At 44.5% G+C, this 13,878-nt stretch overlaps 1 protein-coding gene across 1 annotated transcript in view; it reads right to left on the bottom strand.

Annotated features, from left to right (window-relative positions):
• Positions 1–1,119: 1,119 nt before the first annotated feature.
• Positions 1,120–13,878, bottom strand: part of ADORA2B (adenosine A2b receptor) — a 122,374-nt gene continuing 109,615 nt past the window's right edge. Inside the window, exon 2 of the mRNA XM_069226286.1 lies at positions 1,120–7,517. Within this exon, the coding sequence (XP_069082387.1) occupies positions 6,803–7,517 (715 nt within the window). The 3' untranslated portion in view covers positions 1,120–6,802. The remainder of the gene's footprint in view (positions 7,518–13,878) is intronic.

Genomic DNA, 13,878 nt, shown 5'->3' with positions numbered 1-13,878 from the left:
TGGTGTACGTGAAATAATCGGAAAAAAAGGGCCATGAGGGACATGATGGTATGTCCGGTACAAGATGGAAGATAAAAAAACCTTTTTGGTTGCCTGGTATGGATGCAACGTGGATCCAAGGGTTCGGAATTGTGATGAGTGTAACACTAGTGACAAGGTTGTTAAACCCTATGTTGTACCATTAGAAACGGTTGAATTACCAGACAGACAATGGTGTAAATTAGCAACTTCCCGACCTTCCGCTTCACTTTTGAAAACCCCTTACACACGTATCCATTTACTCCTTTTTGTAACATGCCCCATAATCCACTCCTGCTTTCAAGCCTCTTACTTTTCTCCCTGCTTTACTGTGCTTTAAGTTGGCAAACTCGCTATCCCCCTCCCACTTTTACTCCTTTTTCAAACCCATTACTCCCTCTCCCACTTTTCTTTTTTTTTTAAATCACCCTCTTACCATTTACCCATCCATCCCGCCACCTATTATGTATGTCTACCCCCTTTTCCCTCCTAACCTGTTTGTCATGCTGACCTTTATAATAAACATTTACCTTTGCCACATAAACACCATCTCTTCATTTTAGCTCTCATCAGGCTGACTTTCTTCATTTTAGACAGTTGACAAAGTTATGGACTACCCGCTTGTGTAGATGTTCTTTATAATGCCATTAAATGCTCTTCTAAGGTTGAGATCATTTATGATGCTATTGTATGCCTTTGTGATGTTGAGGTATGTTGGGATGCAGTTGCACTCTATTGTCATTGCAATCTCGTGTGATGTTGCTAACTTTATTATGAGGATAATTAATTCTCAGATGTTGTTGCAATCTCATGATGACGTTTAGCTCTATTCTATTGCTCTTACGCGGCAACTGTATAGTAGTTTGTGGTATTGTTGCGGTTTATTTTTATGTCTCTAGGCACTATTGTGAAGTCACCGAACTTTCCAGCAATGTTCCTTCAATGCCATCATCATGCTGTCAAATTTCATACATTAAACCACCGTGCTCCCCTTGGGAGTGGGGGGTACCAGACCCAGATGTCAAATAAAAATGTAGTGATTTTGGAAACTATCTAAAGAACTGCAAAAACATTAAAAGAAAACCACTTTCGACATAAAGGTTTAAAATAGTAAAATAAGTATTTACTTTTCTGCAAATATACATTACACTAACAAATGGATATGAACAATTAAATGACACAACAAAGCGGGTTGACAGAACACTAATCGGCCAGTTAAGTGTTACTGGACAAATACAGATATAGATAGCGCAAGACATCCTCTCTTGCATTTTACCTCAAATTCACATTTTCATTGCAAAAAATAATAAAGATACAAGACTTGCTTGATTCATATAGTTTACCAGAAACATTCCCTCAAACAGCACAGTATTTCAAGCTTCTGAGCTGGTGAGCCACTGTGGAGCAGAGCTTCAGTTTTCCATGGCCCTAAAAAGGCAAGTTGACCTTTAACTTTGGTTGCACTTCCAAGGGACCTTGCCACCTATCTCCTCATCTGCAAAACAGCAACTTCTTTCATTGGAAGGCTAAAATCCATGGGGAACTCTTCCCAGGGGTCACTTCTTGACAGAGTAGTCACTGCTTCCTGTCCTCTGCCTGTAAAATCTTCTGTAATTGTTGGAGGTGTCAACAACTCATCAATACTTCCCATTAGGTCTGAGATTTGCTTCTTTAGTGCATGTGGTTGCTGAGCGAAGAGTGACTGTGTAATGCTCCGGAAAAGTTCCCTTCAGTTACACTAGAAGTGCCCACGTGACAAAATGATAATTTATGCACCCACGAGACCAGACCAGTAGAAACCAAAATACTGCCGCACTGCTGCAACTGTTTATTACCCATCGGCATTGCTATATTTTCTGTCTCATGCATGGATGGCCCATGCCGAGGTTTTGGCCAGCTTCTTTTTAGTGGTTCTCTGGTGGTTTGAGATACCAGCATTCCCTTCAGCGCTCTGGTTTACACCTCGTCTGGGGCTCAGAAGGGTAAATATACAATAAACACCAGTGTGCTATACTGTGAGGGACAGTGATATTGGTCACATTGTGATATGTTGTTGGTGGTTAGTCTGGGTTCCTGATGCCCACAGTGAAGATCATCTCCTTCCCATACCCATGGCAATGCCCCATCACAGTCCCAGCATTTTCTTTAGTGCAATGCTTGCATTTTTCCACACAGCGCAAGGTCTGAAACATTAGTAACATCAAGAGCCATTCAGTGCATGTGTATAAACAACAATAAGGCATTTTATTTTCTTGAACCATGGGATTTCAAACAAAAGTTAAAAAAAGTGGGGATTTTAATAAATAAAGCAATTACACTTTTGTTATATAATAAATTAGATCCTTTCTATTAGCTCTATTCGATACAGGTGACACTACAATTCTGGAAACGTTGAACAGCACCAGGGGTACAGCAAAGGTACCTGCACTCCTGTCTGCCATGGGTAAAAGTGATGAATTCTTCAAACTCAAATGCAGCCCAGTCATCGGGTCTCTAAGTAACAGCTTTTAAGCTCAGATCGTTCTCCGAGCCTTGAAGTGCCTCTATATTAACAAACACATTTTCCAGCACTTCAAATGTAAGTTCTGGGGGAGTTTTTTTCACTGCCCTCTCCAAGCATATCCTTCATTAAAAAATAATAAAAGGCAATGATAGATCGACAGCGTTTTGAGTGTTGACTCATTTTGTGTCATGCCACAAAAGCGTGAACTATGGCTCAGCTGTGCTTGCTTTGTCAAGTGGTACCTGTGGGTGTGTAGTGTGTTTTCACGGGCCTCGAGTGTGCCCATCACCTGTGATTCTCTGAAATGTGAAAGCAGTTAACAAATCAATGGCCTCCTGCAAAAGGGCCTATTGTCACATCTGGTTAATGTTCGCAGCACCACTGCCAAAACCAATAGGTCTGGATTTGATGCTGCATCACCTCAAAACATATTTTTGCAAGCATTATCACATTAAACCCAGACCTGTAGGCTTTGACAGTGCTTGTTTTCTCAGCTATGGATTCAAAATGTACAGGCGGATTGAGGGAATCTAGTGTACGTTAGAATAATACATTTTTGTTGGGTAGAACTTGTACAAGACTAACATAAAACAGTCTTTATTTTATGGGGTTATTAGAAAACTGGTCAGTTGTTCGATAACAAGACTACAGTACCCAGATTGGTATGTACTCGTTGTCTGGTGGGAAAGATGGAATACTGTGGCCCAGATTCATTAAGACCACGCAATGCCAGGCAACAAGCGAGTTGCTGTGCTGCATTGCGTGAACTGGTGAGAGTAGAATCATCCCATATGTACAAAGAAATGTCACAGTTTTGGTCTCGCCATGCACTTGGCACGTTATGCAGCCATGCACTAACGCAGACACTCTTGTGCCATAGTAAAAGGGTGTCAGTATTGTTGTCTGCAAATTTTTTGTGCAGTAAAGGGTCCCTTTCTGCACCAAAAATATGCTTTAAGGCTATTTCCTATTTGCATGTGTGCTGCATTCTGCAGCATAAACACAAAGAGAGAAAAAAACGAGGTGAAATAAAGTTATTTCTCTTTGATACACCAGGCTCAGCAGCATAGCATAAATCCATATCTATGTCTTTGTAAACATAGATTTGCCTTAAAATTGATGGGTGAATGCACGAGAATGCGCCACCCATAAAATGCCTCTCAGAGGCAAAGTAACGCAAGGTTACTTTTTGTTTCAAAACAATGCAAATTGTGATTTGCGTTGGTTTGTAAACCCGGCAGAAGAATTTACTTAGAGTCTGCATTAAAAAAAATAACAAAAACTCTTTGTAAATCTGGGCATAAGTTTGCTTTTAGGACAGGGTCACTTGGGCATCGAGACGTTCTGGCGTGTGCTGAGAATGCCTGGCTCAGGAAAGAACTTTAGAAGCACCATATTGCGTTTGGGTACTCCTCCAATTCTGAGACATTTTATTAGCCTGTTTTGTGTCCAGTAGAGATAGATTTTAATCAGAACATGAAATCACTAAGGCTCAGATTGATCAAAAGATTGTGTTGCCCCTGTGTCATGCAGGGTGACGAAAAGGGCAATGCAATCCTTAAGTCCTTAAAAAGCCACCCAAGGCCTGGTAAATCTGGAGTAACACAAGGCAGCGCACGTCACTGACTTGTGTTATCTGGACTAGGAAGGCATTGTGTAGAATGGATGTTCCCATGCATCCACCCCTGTTTTTTGGTGCATTCTCAGATTTACCAAGACAGGTAAACCTGGGAATGCATAAAAATGCTATGTCTTCCCAACAGAAGCACAACGAGGAGAAATATCTTCATTGCTCCTTTTTTTATTATCTTCCGAAGTGTGCTGGGTTCTGGAAAACAGCTCTATAGATTGTTTTTCTGCAGGAAGGTGTATCTTCCTGCGTCGCACTAGGCTGCACTGAGTGTGCCAGTGCAGAGAGAGCAGGGCGGTGCCATACGTTAGTAAATATGGCGCATTCCTTCTCTCTCCATCTGACGCTGCCCAGTAAGTTGTTTTGTTGCGTTGTGCTACCTCCAATAATGATAAATTTGGTCCCAATTTCTTACTCTAATTCATCTTTACTTTTAAAAAACAATCAAAACAAACAAATAAAAAATAGAAACAAAGTCGAGATTCTATTTCAGGGATCAATAGGCACACGATCATGTTATGACGTTCAGAGTGGAATTATTATGTTTTTTTAAAGTTCAGGCTGTTATGATGTAACTAAATCTGAACAAGTGAAGATGATGAAGGAAAAAAAAATCCAACATTATAAATGTCCCACTAGCTCTTCTCTGTCAACTTGAAAGTGATCTGGAATGTTTTTAACTATATTTTCTTATTAGGAATGCCTGCTGCACTCAATAGCGTTTAGGCTAGATTCACAAAGGACCTACTTTTTAAAAAACCCATAACAAATACTTCCCTTTTAACTCCTATGGACTGCACAAAAAGTAATCCCCAAACTGAGGTCTAGATATTGTACTTGAGACAGGAGTAGTCATGTCTCTGTCTGTATTAAGAAAGGGCGTGGCTAAGCCTCCAGTGGCCGCAGTCCATGAAGCATTAAGGCCCATATTCATACTTTTTTAGCATCTCATTTGCATCATTTTTTTACGCAAAAGCGACGCAAACTTAAAAAATTCAATTATATTCTGTACGTTTGAGCCGCTTTTATGTAAAAAAATGATGCACATGCGGCTCTAAAAAAGTATAAATATGGGCCTAAGTGCTGCGCCACAAAATAAAATTGCACAATGGAAACCATTAAAAAAAACAAAAAACGATTCCTTGACTAACATGTGAACCTTTCTGACAATGCCCCCAGGCTGTTTCTGGTCCATCCTTCCTTCACTCTGATGGGAGCTTGATGAACTGTAGAGAAACAATATTGTTTAATAAAAAATTCACAACTAAATTGTGCGTAGCTGCTGGCACTGATCTGTGTTATTGTCTCTTCATACTTGCTGGCGAAAGCAGCAATCTGGACAAGACAAAATTTGAGGTAGAAGAGACAGTGGGAGTGGGACCATGCTTTATTTCCTAGGTAATATCTGGGTGTCTTTTGGCTAGTATTTTCCTTAACCACCCTACCAACAAATATGATGCAATTCATTGTTCCTCCCCAGAAACAATCTCACCTGGAGTTTTTTGTCTAAAGAAGTATTGCATATGTAAGCTCGGTTTGATGATGTCACGAGGTTCTGAACTACAGCCTCTTCTCAACTTGGCCTAGTGGTTTCATGAAGTTCCGACCTGTAGTCTCAATCTGACTGAGACCCATACCGAATTTCGGCCGGATGATGTCACCAGATTCTAAACTGCATGTTCGATCTGATGATATAAGACGCACTTCTAGATGCTGTCTGCTGGGTTTTTCAAATCGTCTTGCATTCACTACTTTGTGGAGGGCAATGGCAGAGTGTACTGGACTGCTACGGTAGCATCAGTGCTAGGCTGGGAGTATAAACTCCATTCCACAAGGTTCTGGGAAGTGCAGTCCTGCTTTTACCTGAACTGAGTAGGGGCACTCCATCATCTGGTGGGGCTTAAATGTCACCATTTTGCCGAGTATTTGTATTTGCCAGCCTGAAGTCTACAAATGTCACAACAGATACTAGGATGCAGCGGGTGGAAGCTTGGAACAAACAGGGTCATTTGGCACCAAAGTTATTGCAGATTTCCCAAGAAGGGCTTCCTGGATGCTAACCTTATTGTGTTATTTATTTTTGGCTAACTTTCTTGTATTACCCTTAAAGTAGTACATACCACCTCAAGTGCCCTTATGTTTCATGAAAGGTACCAGGAAGCTGAACTTCGGAAAGTCACTATAACTTCACTACACATACAGCTCACTAACTTTCTAGAGCAAGGTTATCTCTGTTAACACAGAGCAGTGCCTCGACTTTCGATAACTGTATTAACACAATTTCATCTTTAATTACTGAGGTTTCTAAGAGTGAAATTACTTCTGAGCAACACAAGAGGCTACGATCAACATGGCAACCAGAAGACCAAACCTTGAAAGGAACATATCACAACTCCATGGTTTATATATCTGAGGAGGTCACAATGCTGTGCACACAAAGAAACATCAAGATTCATAGGTGAGGCACTATTATAAAAATAATTCAAATATACAATATTTAAAAGTGTTCATTCTTCACATCCTTTAGGGCCGGACTCCACCACTGTGCATAAGATATCCAGCCATTGTCTATGCGAGGACAAAGGAGATGCTCTTCTGTAAACCATAACTACTGGAATGATAAATGAGGTGTCTTTGCAGGCACTACTGTATCATATGATGGCATTGCCTGCACTCACGCTGCGGATTTCCATATGTCTGTTGTGGTTGGCTTTGCCATTTGGGCACTTGGAAAAACTGTCTTTCTTGCAGACAAAATACTTGGAGATAATCTTCCGAAACGTGCAGCGGAAGTCCTGAATTTTGTAAGCATAGATGATGGGGTTGACAACAGAGTTGGCATGCGAGAGGATGATACCCATGAACATCACTTCACCTGGCTTTTGCAAGTGAGGCGCAAAGAGAGTGAAGCAGTTCAGGATGTGGACGGGTAGCCAGCAGAAGGCAAAAAGTCCCACGATGATCGCCAGCGACTTTGCAGCATTCACTTCCTTCTGCAATGTGGACTTGATTGTTCGGGAGTTGTCCGTGCTGATGCACTTGAGCTCGATCTGCCGCAGCTGTTTGCGGGCGACCATGAAGATCTTAATGTAGATGCACAGCATGAGCAGCAAGGGGACCAACACACAGCCAAAGAAGTTGAAGTAGACCATGTAACTCATAGTAACCACACTCTCAAACAAGCACTTGATGGAGCATCCCTGGGGGCTCCAGCCCGTCTCATTCATGTTCATAGTCCTGTTGACCCCACATTCATAGTCCCACCGGTTCCAGCCCATGAGTGGAGTTAGACCGATCCCAAGGGAGAGGATCCAAATGACTGCAATGGTGCCTCTTGCTCGTTTCCCCGTCACCAGACTCTTGTATCTGCAAAGGCAAAGTCAGATATAGATCATTAAGGAGAGTCCAGAAGAAACACATTAATGCCAGTAATAGCACATAGCAGATATTCCCCTGAACAATCTCGAAAGCCATCAATAGGTTAACTCTTGTAACTTCTCCCAGTGTCAACTCTCACCGGTTGGGTAGCAGGATTCTACAGCCTAGGCAGCTTACTGTGGAACACATTTTACCCTAGACAGGAGTCCACCTTAGACCAAGAGGGCCGAATCCATGACAGATTTTCAAGGCTGACCACTGTCTATGTAAATTAATTCCATCCATTTAGAGCGCCTGAAAACCTGGCATTTATCCAATCTTTGAGTGTACACCTTTGCTCTCAAGTCTTCCTTCTTAAAAATATCATTATTACAACATGTTACCTGAGATCATGAGCCGTTGCATAGTACCTAATATAAGCCATCTAAGTTCACTGCAGTTTTGCACGATTCTTTTTAATGAGCTACTCCCCGATACCTTCCAAATTGTAGGAATTAACATTCATTCAGAATACATGACTGTGCTTCTAGAAGGATTGTTCATTCACTGATGGGTGCGATGGCCGGGCCACGGCAGGCCAGTGGCATCCAACAATGGTTATTACATAGCCAATGGTTTTCCAAAAAATCTGGCTTGGCTCTGACCTTTGTGTTAGCCTACGAAAAAATAATCTATCAGTTATGCTGAAATGTTGGAAGTAAATACAGCGAACCAGGGCCTGCACCTTGGGAGTATATACTCGGTAGTGAACAGGTTGCTTACATTATGCGCCAGCTAATCATGCAGCAATAGTTTTCATTGGCGCATGAGGGGCGTGGATGAGGGCACAGCCAACAGAGGATTAAGAAATGCCATCCGTACCTACCCCCCTCAGTCTTACAAAACATTCTTGTATACAGGCGAGGCACTGCGGGCATGGTCTATTCACGGCAGGGCCACTTCTGAGCCCTACCACTCTCTCCTAAAGGCCATATTACATCCCTGTAGTAGCGCGTATGTTATTCTTGACAGTTCAAAATGATTAAAAAAAGGGGTGATCACATTTCTTACAATCCATTGCGGCCAAATCGTTTATTGGAACAAGTGTACGTGCTATAATGATGTATACGAATAAGACCTAAATGCTGAAATTATGGCGCACACTTTACACAATGAATTGCCCCAACATTTATTGTTGACACCCAAGTCAACGGTAGTAATTTTATCAGCCTCTGAGCGTGAATTAAAGTCACCCCACCGGTACCTGAAACTTGAACCAGGGGGCTGCACCTTAGTCTGCGGGATACTTACCATGTGATCATGGACATCAATTCACCAAAATGACAGAGGTAGCGAAAGTGACATCACACGCCATTTCATCATTACTTTCACTCACACACATATGCTTACACAAACATATTCACTTACACACACACTCACCCGCAAGCATGTACACAACATACACTTGAAAGTGTTTTTTACTTACCTCAGCTACCCATGAGGGTCATATCCCAGCTAACTGTATTTCATTTTTATTACATTCATACTGAATAATACATTATTCACTATTAGTGTCATAAAAAAACTGATTGAAAACAAGGAAGTTGAGTCCCAAGCAACGTCCATAACATAAGGACGAGCTGCCCCTGAGTTCCTGGCACTGATTTTGCTACCTCTGAGGCAGGGGTCGCAGAGGCAGTGCCAGGGGTCGCATGGAGCAAGCTGGGGTCGCAGCTAAAGGACGTCCATGCGTGTGCTACCACTGGTATGGTGTGTATGACACCGGCAGGTTAAGGGTGCACGGTCGCATTTCCTTGTATAGCCCTAGGAGGAGCGTTGATGCCTTGCTGATACCAGGCCTCACTCATACAACGGATATAGAAGCTCCTGGAGCCCGGTAAGCCGACATAATCCCCGTTACTCACAGCGGGATAACGCCGTGTGTGCGCCCAGTGGGATCTTTGGCTCAACAGCATTTAAGCGTGGAGAGAAAACAAGTGATTTGCAGCCAGGGTTCAGATTAAACATTACGAGCGCGGCAGCGACAAGACCAGATGTATAGAGAATTGAGATGTTGGTTTTGCAATTCACCAATTCGAAATCCGAGAGTAAACATTGGTTGATTGATTCGTACAGATGTTTGTCATGGAAATCAGAATAAGTCCAAGTATTAGACGACACTTCGAAGGAGGAGGTCAGGGGTGAAGTGCAGAAAAAAACCCTCACTATGAACCCTGCGGACGAACCTTCAATTAGTGACGTGTAGTTATGAACTTTGCTTATGTAGCCATTCTGTACCAAGCATGTTCGCTGTAAATATCGGTCTCTGGCCAGGTATTGCTCTGGATGCCACCCCAGCTCTCCTTTCAATAAAACATTACTAGATTACATTTAGTAAGTTATCCTAAAGCACTGTTGTCCAGAGACCATGTGCTGTAGTAAAAGAGTAACTGAAATAAAACAATCCAGATAAGACAGGCTCTGCGGCTAGAGCAAAAGGCGTGATCCCGAAAAGGGTAGGCTCTGCAGAGAGAGTGGCAAGGGGGAGACCTAAGCAAGCCTGGCTCTGCAGAGAGAGTGACAAGGGGGAGACCTAAGCAAGCCTGGCTCTGCAGAGAGAGTGACAAGGGGGAGACCTAAGCAAGCCTGGCTCTGCAGAGAGAGTGGCAAGGGGGAGACCTAAGCAAGCCTGGCTCTGCAGAGAGAGTGGCAAGGGGGAGACCTAAGCAAGCCTGGCTCTGCAGAGAGAGTGACAAGGGGGAGACCTAAGCAAGCCTGGCTCTGCAGAGAGAGTGGCAAGGGGGAGACCTAAGCAAGCCTGGCTCTGCAGAGAGAGTGACAAGGGGGAGACCTAAGCAAGCCTGGCTCTGCAGAGAGAGTGGCAAGGGGGAGACCTAAGCAAGCTGGCTCTGCAGAGAGAGTGGCAAGGGGGAGACCTAAGCAAGCCTGGCTCTGCAGAGAGAGTGGCAAGGGGGAGACCTAAGCAAGCCTGGCTCTGCAGAGAGAGTGGCAAGGGGGAGACCTAAGCAAGCCTGGCTCTGCAGAGAGAGTGACAAAGGGAGGACTCAAGGAGGCCTGGCTCTGCAAACAGTGTGACTGGGGGAGAAGACTCAAGGAGGCCTGGCTCTGCAAACAGTGTGACTGGGGGAGAAGACTCAAGGAGACCTGGCTCTGCAGACAGAGTGACAAAGAGAGGACCCAAGGAGGCCTGGCTCTGCAGAGAGAGTGGCAAGGGGGAGACCTAAGCAAGCCTGGCTCTACAGAGAGAGTGACAAAGGGAGGACCCAAGGAGGCCTGGCTCTGCAAACAGTGTGACTGGGGGAGAAGACTCAAGGAGGCCTGGCTCTGCAGACAGAGTGACAAAGAGAGGACCCAAGGAGGCCTGGCTCTGCAGAGAGAGTGGCAAGGGGGAGACCTAAGCAAGCCTGGCTCTGCAGAGAGAGTGACAAAGGGAGGACCCAAGGAGGCCTGGCTCTGCAAACAGTGTGACTGGGGGAGAAGACTCAAGGAGGCCTGGCTCTGCAGACAGAGTGACAACAGGTAAGACCCAAGGAGGCCTGGCTCTGCAAACAGTGTGACTGGGGGAGAAGACTCAAGGAGGCCTGGCTCTGCAGACAGAGTGACAAAGGGAGGACCCAAGGAGGCCTGGCTCTGCAAACAGTGTGACTGGGGGAGAAGACTCAAGGAGGCCTGGCTCTGCAGACAGAGTGACAACAGGTAAGACCCAAGGAGGCCTGGCTCTGCAAACAGTGTGACTGGGGGAGAAGACCCAAGGAGGCCTGGCTCTGCAGACAGAGTGACAAGGGGGAAAGACCAAAAGAGGCAGAAGCCAGAAACAGCAACTAGTGTAATGAGGGCAGGATGTGCATCTGGTTTGATGAAGTAAGAGGTCATGCTGTTCAGTGTCATGGTGGAGAGGTTGTGCATCCATAGTAAACAGGAGGACGTCCGGGCTGTGCAGCTGTTGTAATGGAGTTGGGCACAGCAAGCTGTGTAGTTGGAGTGATAAAGCAGAGGCCAGTCTCGGCAGGCTGTGTAATAGAAATGGTGCAAAAAGCATCGAACCTATTCTGCTGATAGTGGAGTTACTTTGACTGCAATTCTGTATCGTCCAGTACAACTCAACCGTCCCGTATTTCTCTCAGTTCGTTGTCCACACTTGTTGTCTTCCTCAGTACTCTGTGCCAGCCCCAAACGTTATACAGCTTTAGGCAAAATACTTCTTCAACAGCGTCTTCACATCACCCTCAAACGCCAGGAAGATGCAAGATGTAAGATGTGCATCATTAAAGAAGAATGAAGACTTACTGAAGAGAACTAAAACACCTGCTCATCTAGACCACTTTAGATAGGGGATCATATTACCCACCACCATGGATATCCCTTGCCCTCTGCTGGAGTCCCGGACTAACTTTCCTTGTACGTTTGGGCCATGGGGACGATTTTCTTCACTTTGATCGTCATATTTTTTTGTATCAGTAAGATCGTACATCCAGTTACATCTCAAATCTAGAATTAGAAAAATTCATGATGGGGTAATATGGTTGTAAAAGGCCTATGGAAAATACTAGGACACAGGTGCATGTTACAGTTTCATGGCATTCACAACATAAGCATATAAAATGGGCTTGAGACGAAATGGATTACTTTCTTCCTGCATGGGGTGGCACCTTAGGATGACCAATAGCAAAAGACTTACCATGCCAAGGAAGAGGGAAGGACTTCCTTGCATCCACCAAGGAGGTGGGGATTCAACGACCATGCTCAGTTAACGAAAAGGAGCCGTTGTTAGGTTATGGTATTATGTTTCCAGACATCATCTTACTATTGAGCCACTCACTGGCACTACAGTGGGATTACCAGGAGAATGTGATCAATTTCCACAGAAGGTTAGACAATACCTGCAGCACATAATAAGAGCTTCGCCCTTGAACCTCCTGGCCCGGAAGGAAGCCTGGAACACTTTTTGTCAGATTAATACAGCACAATGGCACTCCAATCCGCTTTGGACGTTCAGTTAGCAAACGCCATTTGTGTCGCAATGCGGACTCAAATTACTAATCGTTCGATTGCTAGACAAACCGCACCTTGAACAGATTGTTTTGTTTTTTCACAAAGGTGCTCTTTAACCCTCAGCATAGTGGCATTATTTAAGAGGCTTGGGTTTGGGCCAAGAGGGTTTAACATAGAAACTACCCTTTACAGCAAATCTCAGGGTGTCGGAGATGTTGAGTTCATCCATCCAATGCCCACCCTTTATGGGAAGGTTGGCCCTACCAAGTACTATGGTGTGCAAGCCCGTATCATCCTCAGCTCTTGAGGGCAGTGAAGCCCGACGCCATGAATTTGGAGCATCACCAGCCCACAAAGGATTTGAATACATCAATATTCTTCAAGTCCATTGTGGGTTGATTATGGCACAAAAGGTTTTGAGCCCTCAATAACTCACAGAAAGATGTGGCCTTCCAGGATGGCATCAAGATTACCATTTATGGAGGATCACCAAGCTGTCACAGCTGATGCCCCTAAACTCAATGTGATGTTTTTGAAGGTTGGGAGGAGATTTCTTCAAGGCTGATCTGTACAATTACCTCTGGATTGGAGGCCTATGGAACCCATGCTGTGTCTCCTCCAATGCAGAAACATAAAAGTGGGTGTACAGGGACACAAAGCAAGAGACTGCTACCTGCCCTGTACCAGGTATATGACCTACACTGCTGCTTTTCTTGCTGTAACTATTCAGAGCAAAGTAAGTTTGAACTGTGGCTACCTGTGCTTTGCCTGTTGTATGTCTGAAACAGAAGTCTGCACTGCTCCTGTGTGTGTTGTCCTTTTATGTGGGGAACATCCGAAATAACAACTCCGGAACCACAACGTCATTGTTAACGCAAACGGAACCCCGCTTGCCTTAACAATGACTCCCTTTTTCTCTGCCTTAACCATGAATGTGCTGAACAACGCACATGCGTGGTTAAGGCAGAAAAAAAAGGGAGTCAGCATCAGGGGAGGACGCGGTCAAGTAAGTGGGACTGGGGCAGGTTTGGGGGTAGTTTTTAGGGGTGGATTTAGGGTTTGGGTGGTTTGTTTTTTTAGGGGTGGGTGGGGGAAATCGAGATAGTTCTGATTTTTAGGGGTGGGGGATTGGGGCAGTTGTTTTTAGGGGCGGGGTACTTTTGTTTTGGGGTGGGGAATCGCAGTAGTTTGTTTTTTAGGGGTGGGGTCAGGGTAGTTTGTTTTTTGCAGGTGGGGTCGTTGGTTTTTGTGGGTGGTGGAGGGGTCGGGGTAGTTTGGTTTTGTGGGGGAGGTGGGGGGTCGGGTAGTTTTTTGGGGGAGGGGGTCGTTGGCTTTTGTGGGTGGGTGGTGGAGGGGT

This window comes from Pleurodeles waltl, chromosome 3_1 (assembly GCF_031143425.1).
Source record: "Pleurodeles waltl isolate 20211129_DDA chromosome 3_1, aPleWal1.hap1.20221129, whole genome shotgun sequence".
Lineage (NCBI taxonomy): Eukaryota > Metazoa > Chordata > Amphibia > Caudata > Salamandridae > Pleurodeles > Pleurodeles waltl.
Note: the sequence above shows the minus strand (reverse complement) of the source record. Positions and strands in the feature narration are given on the sequence as shown.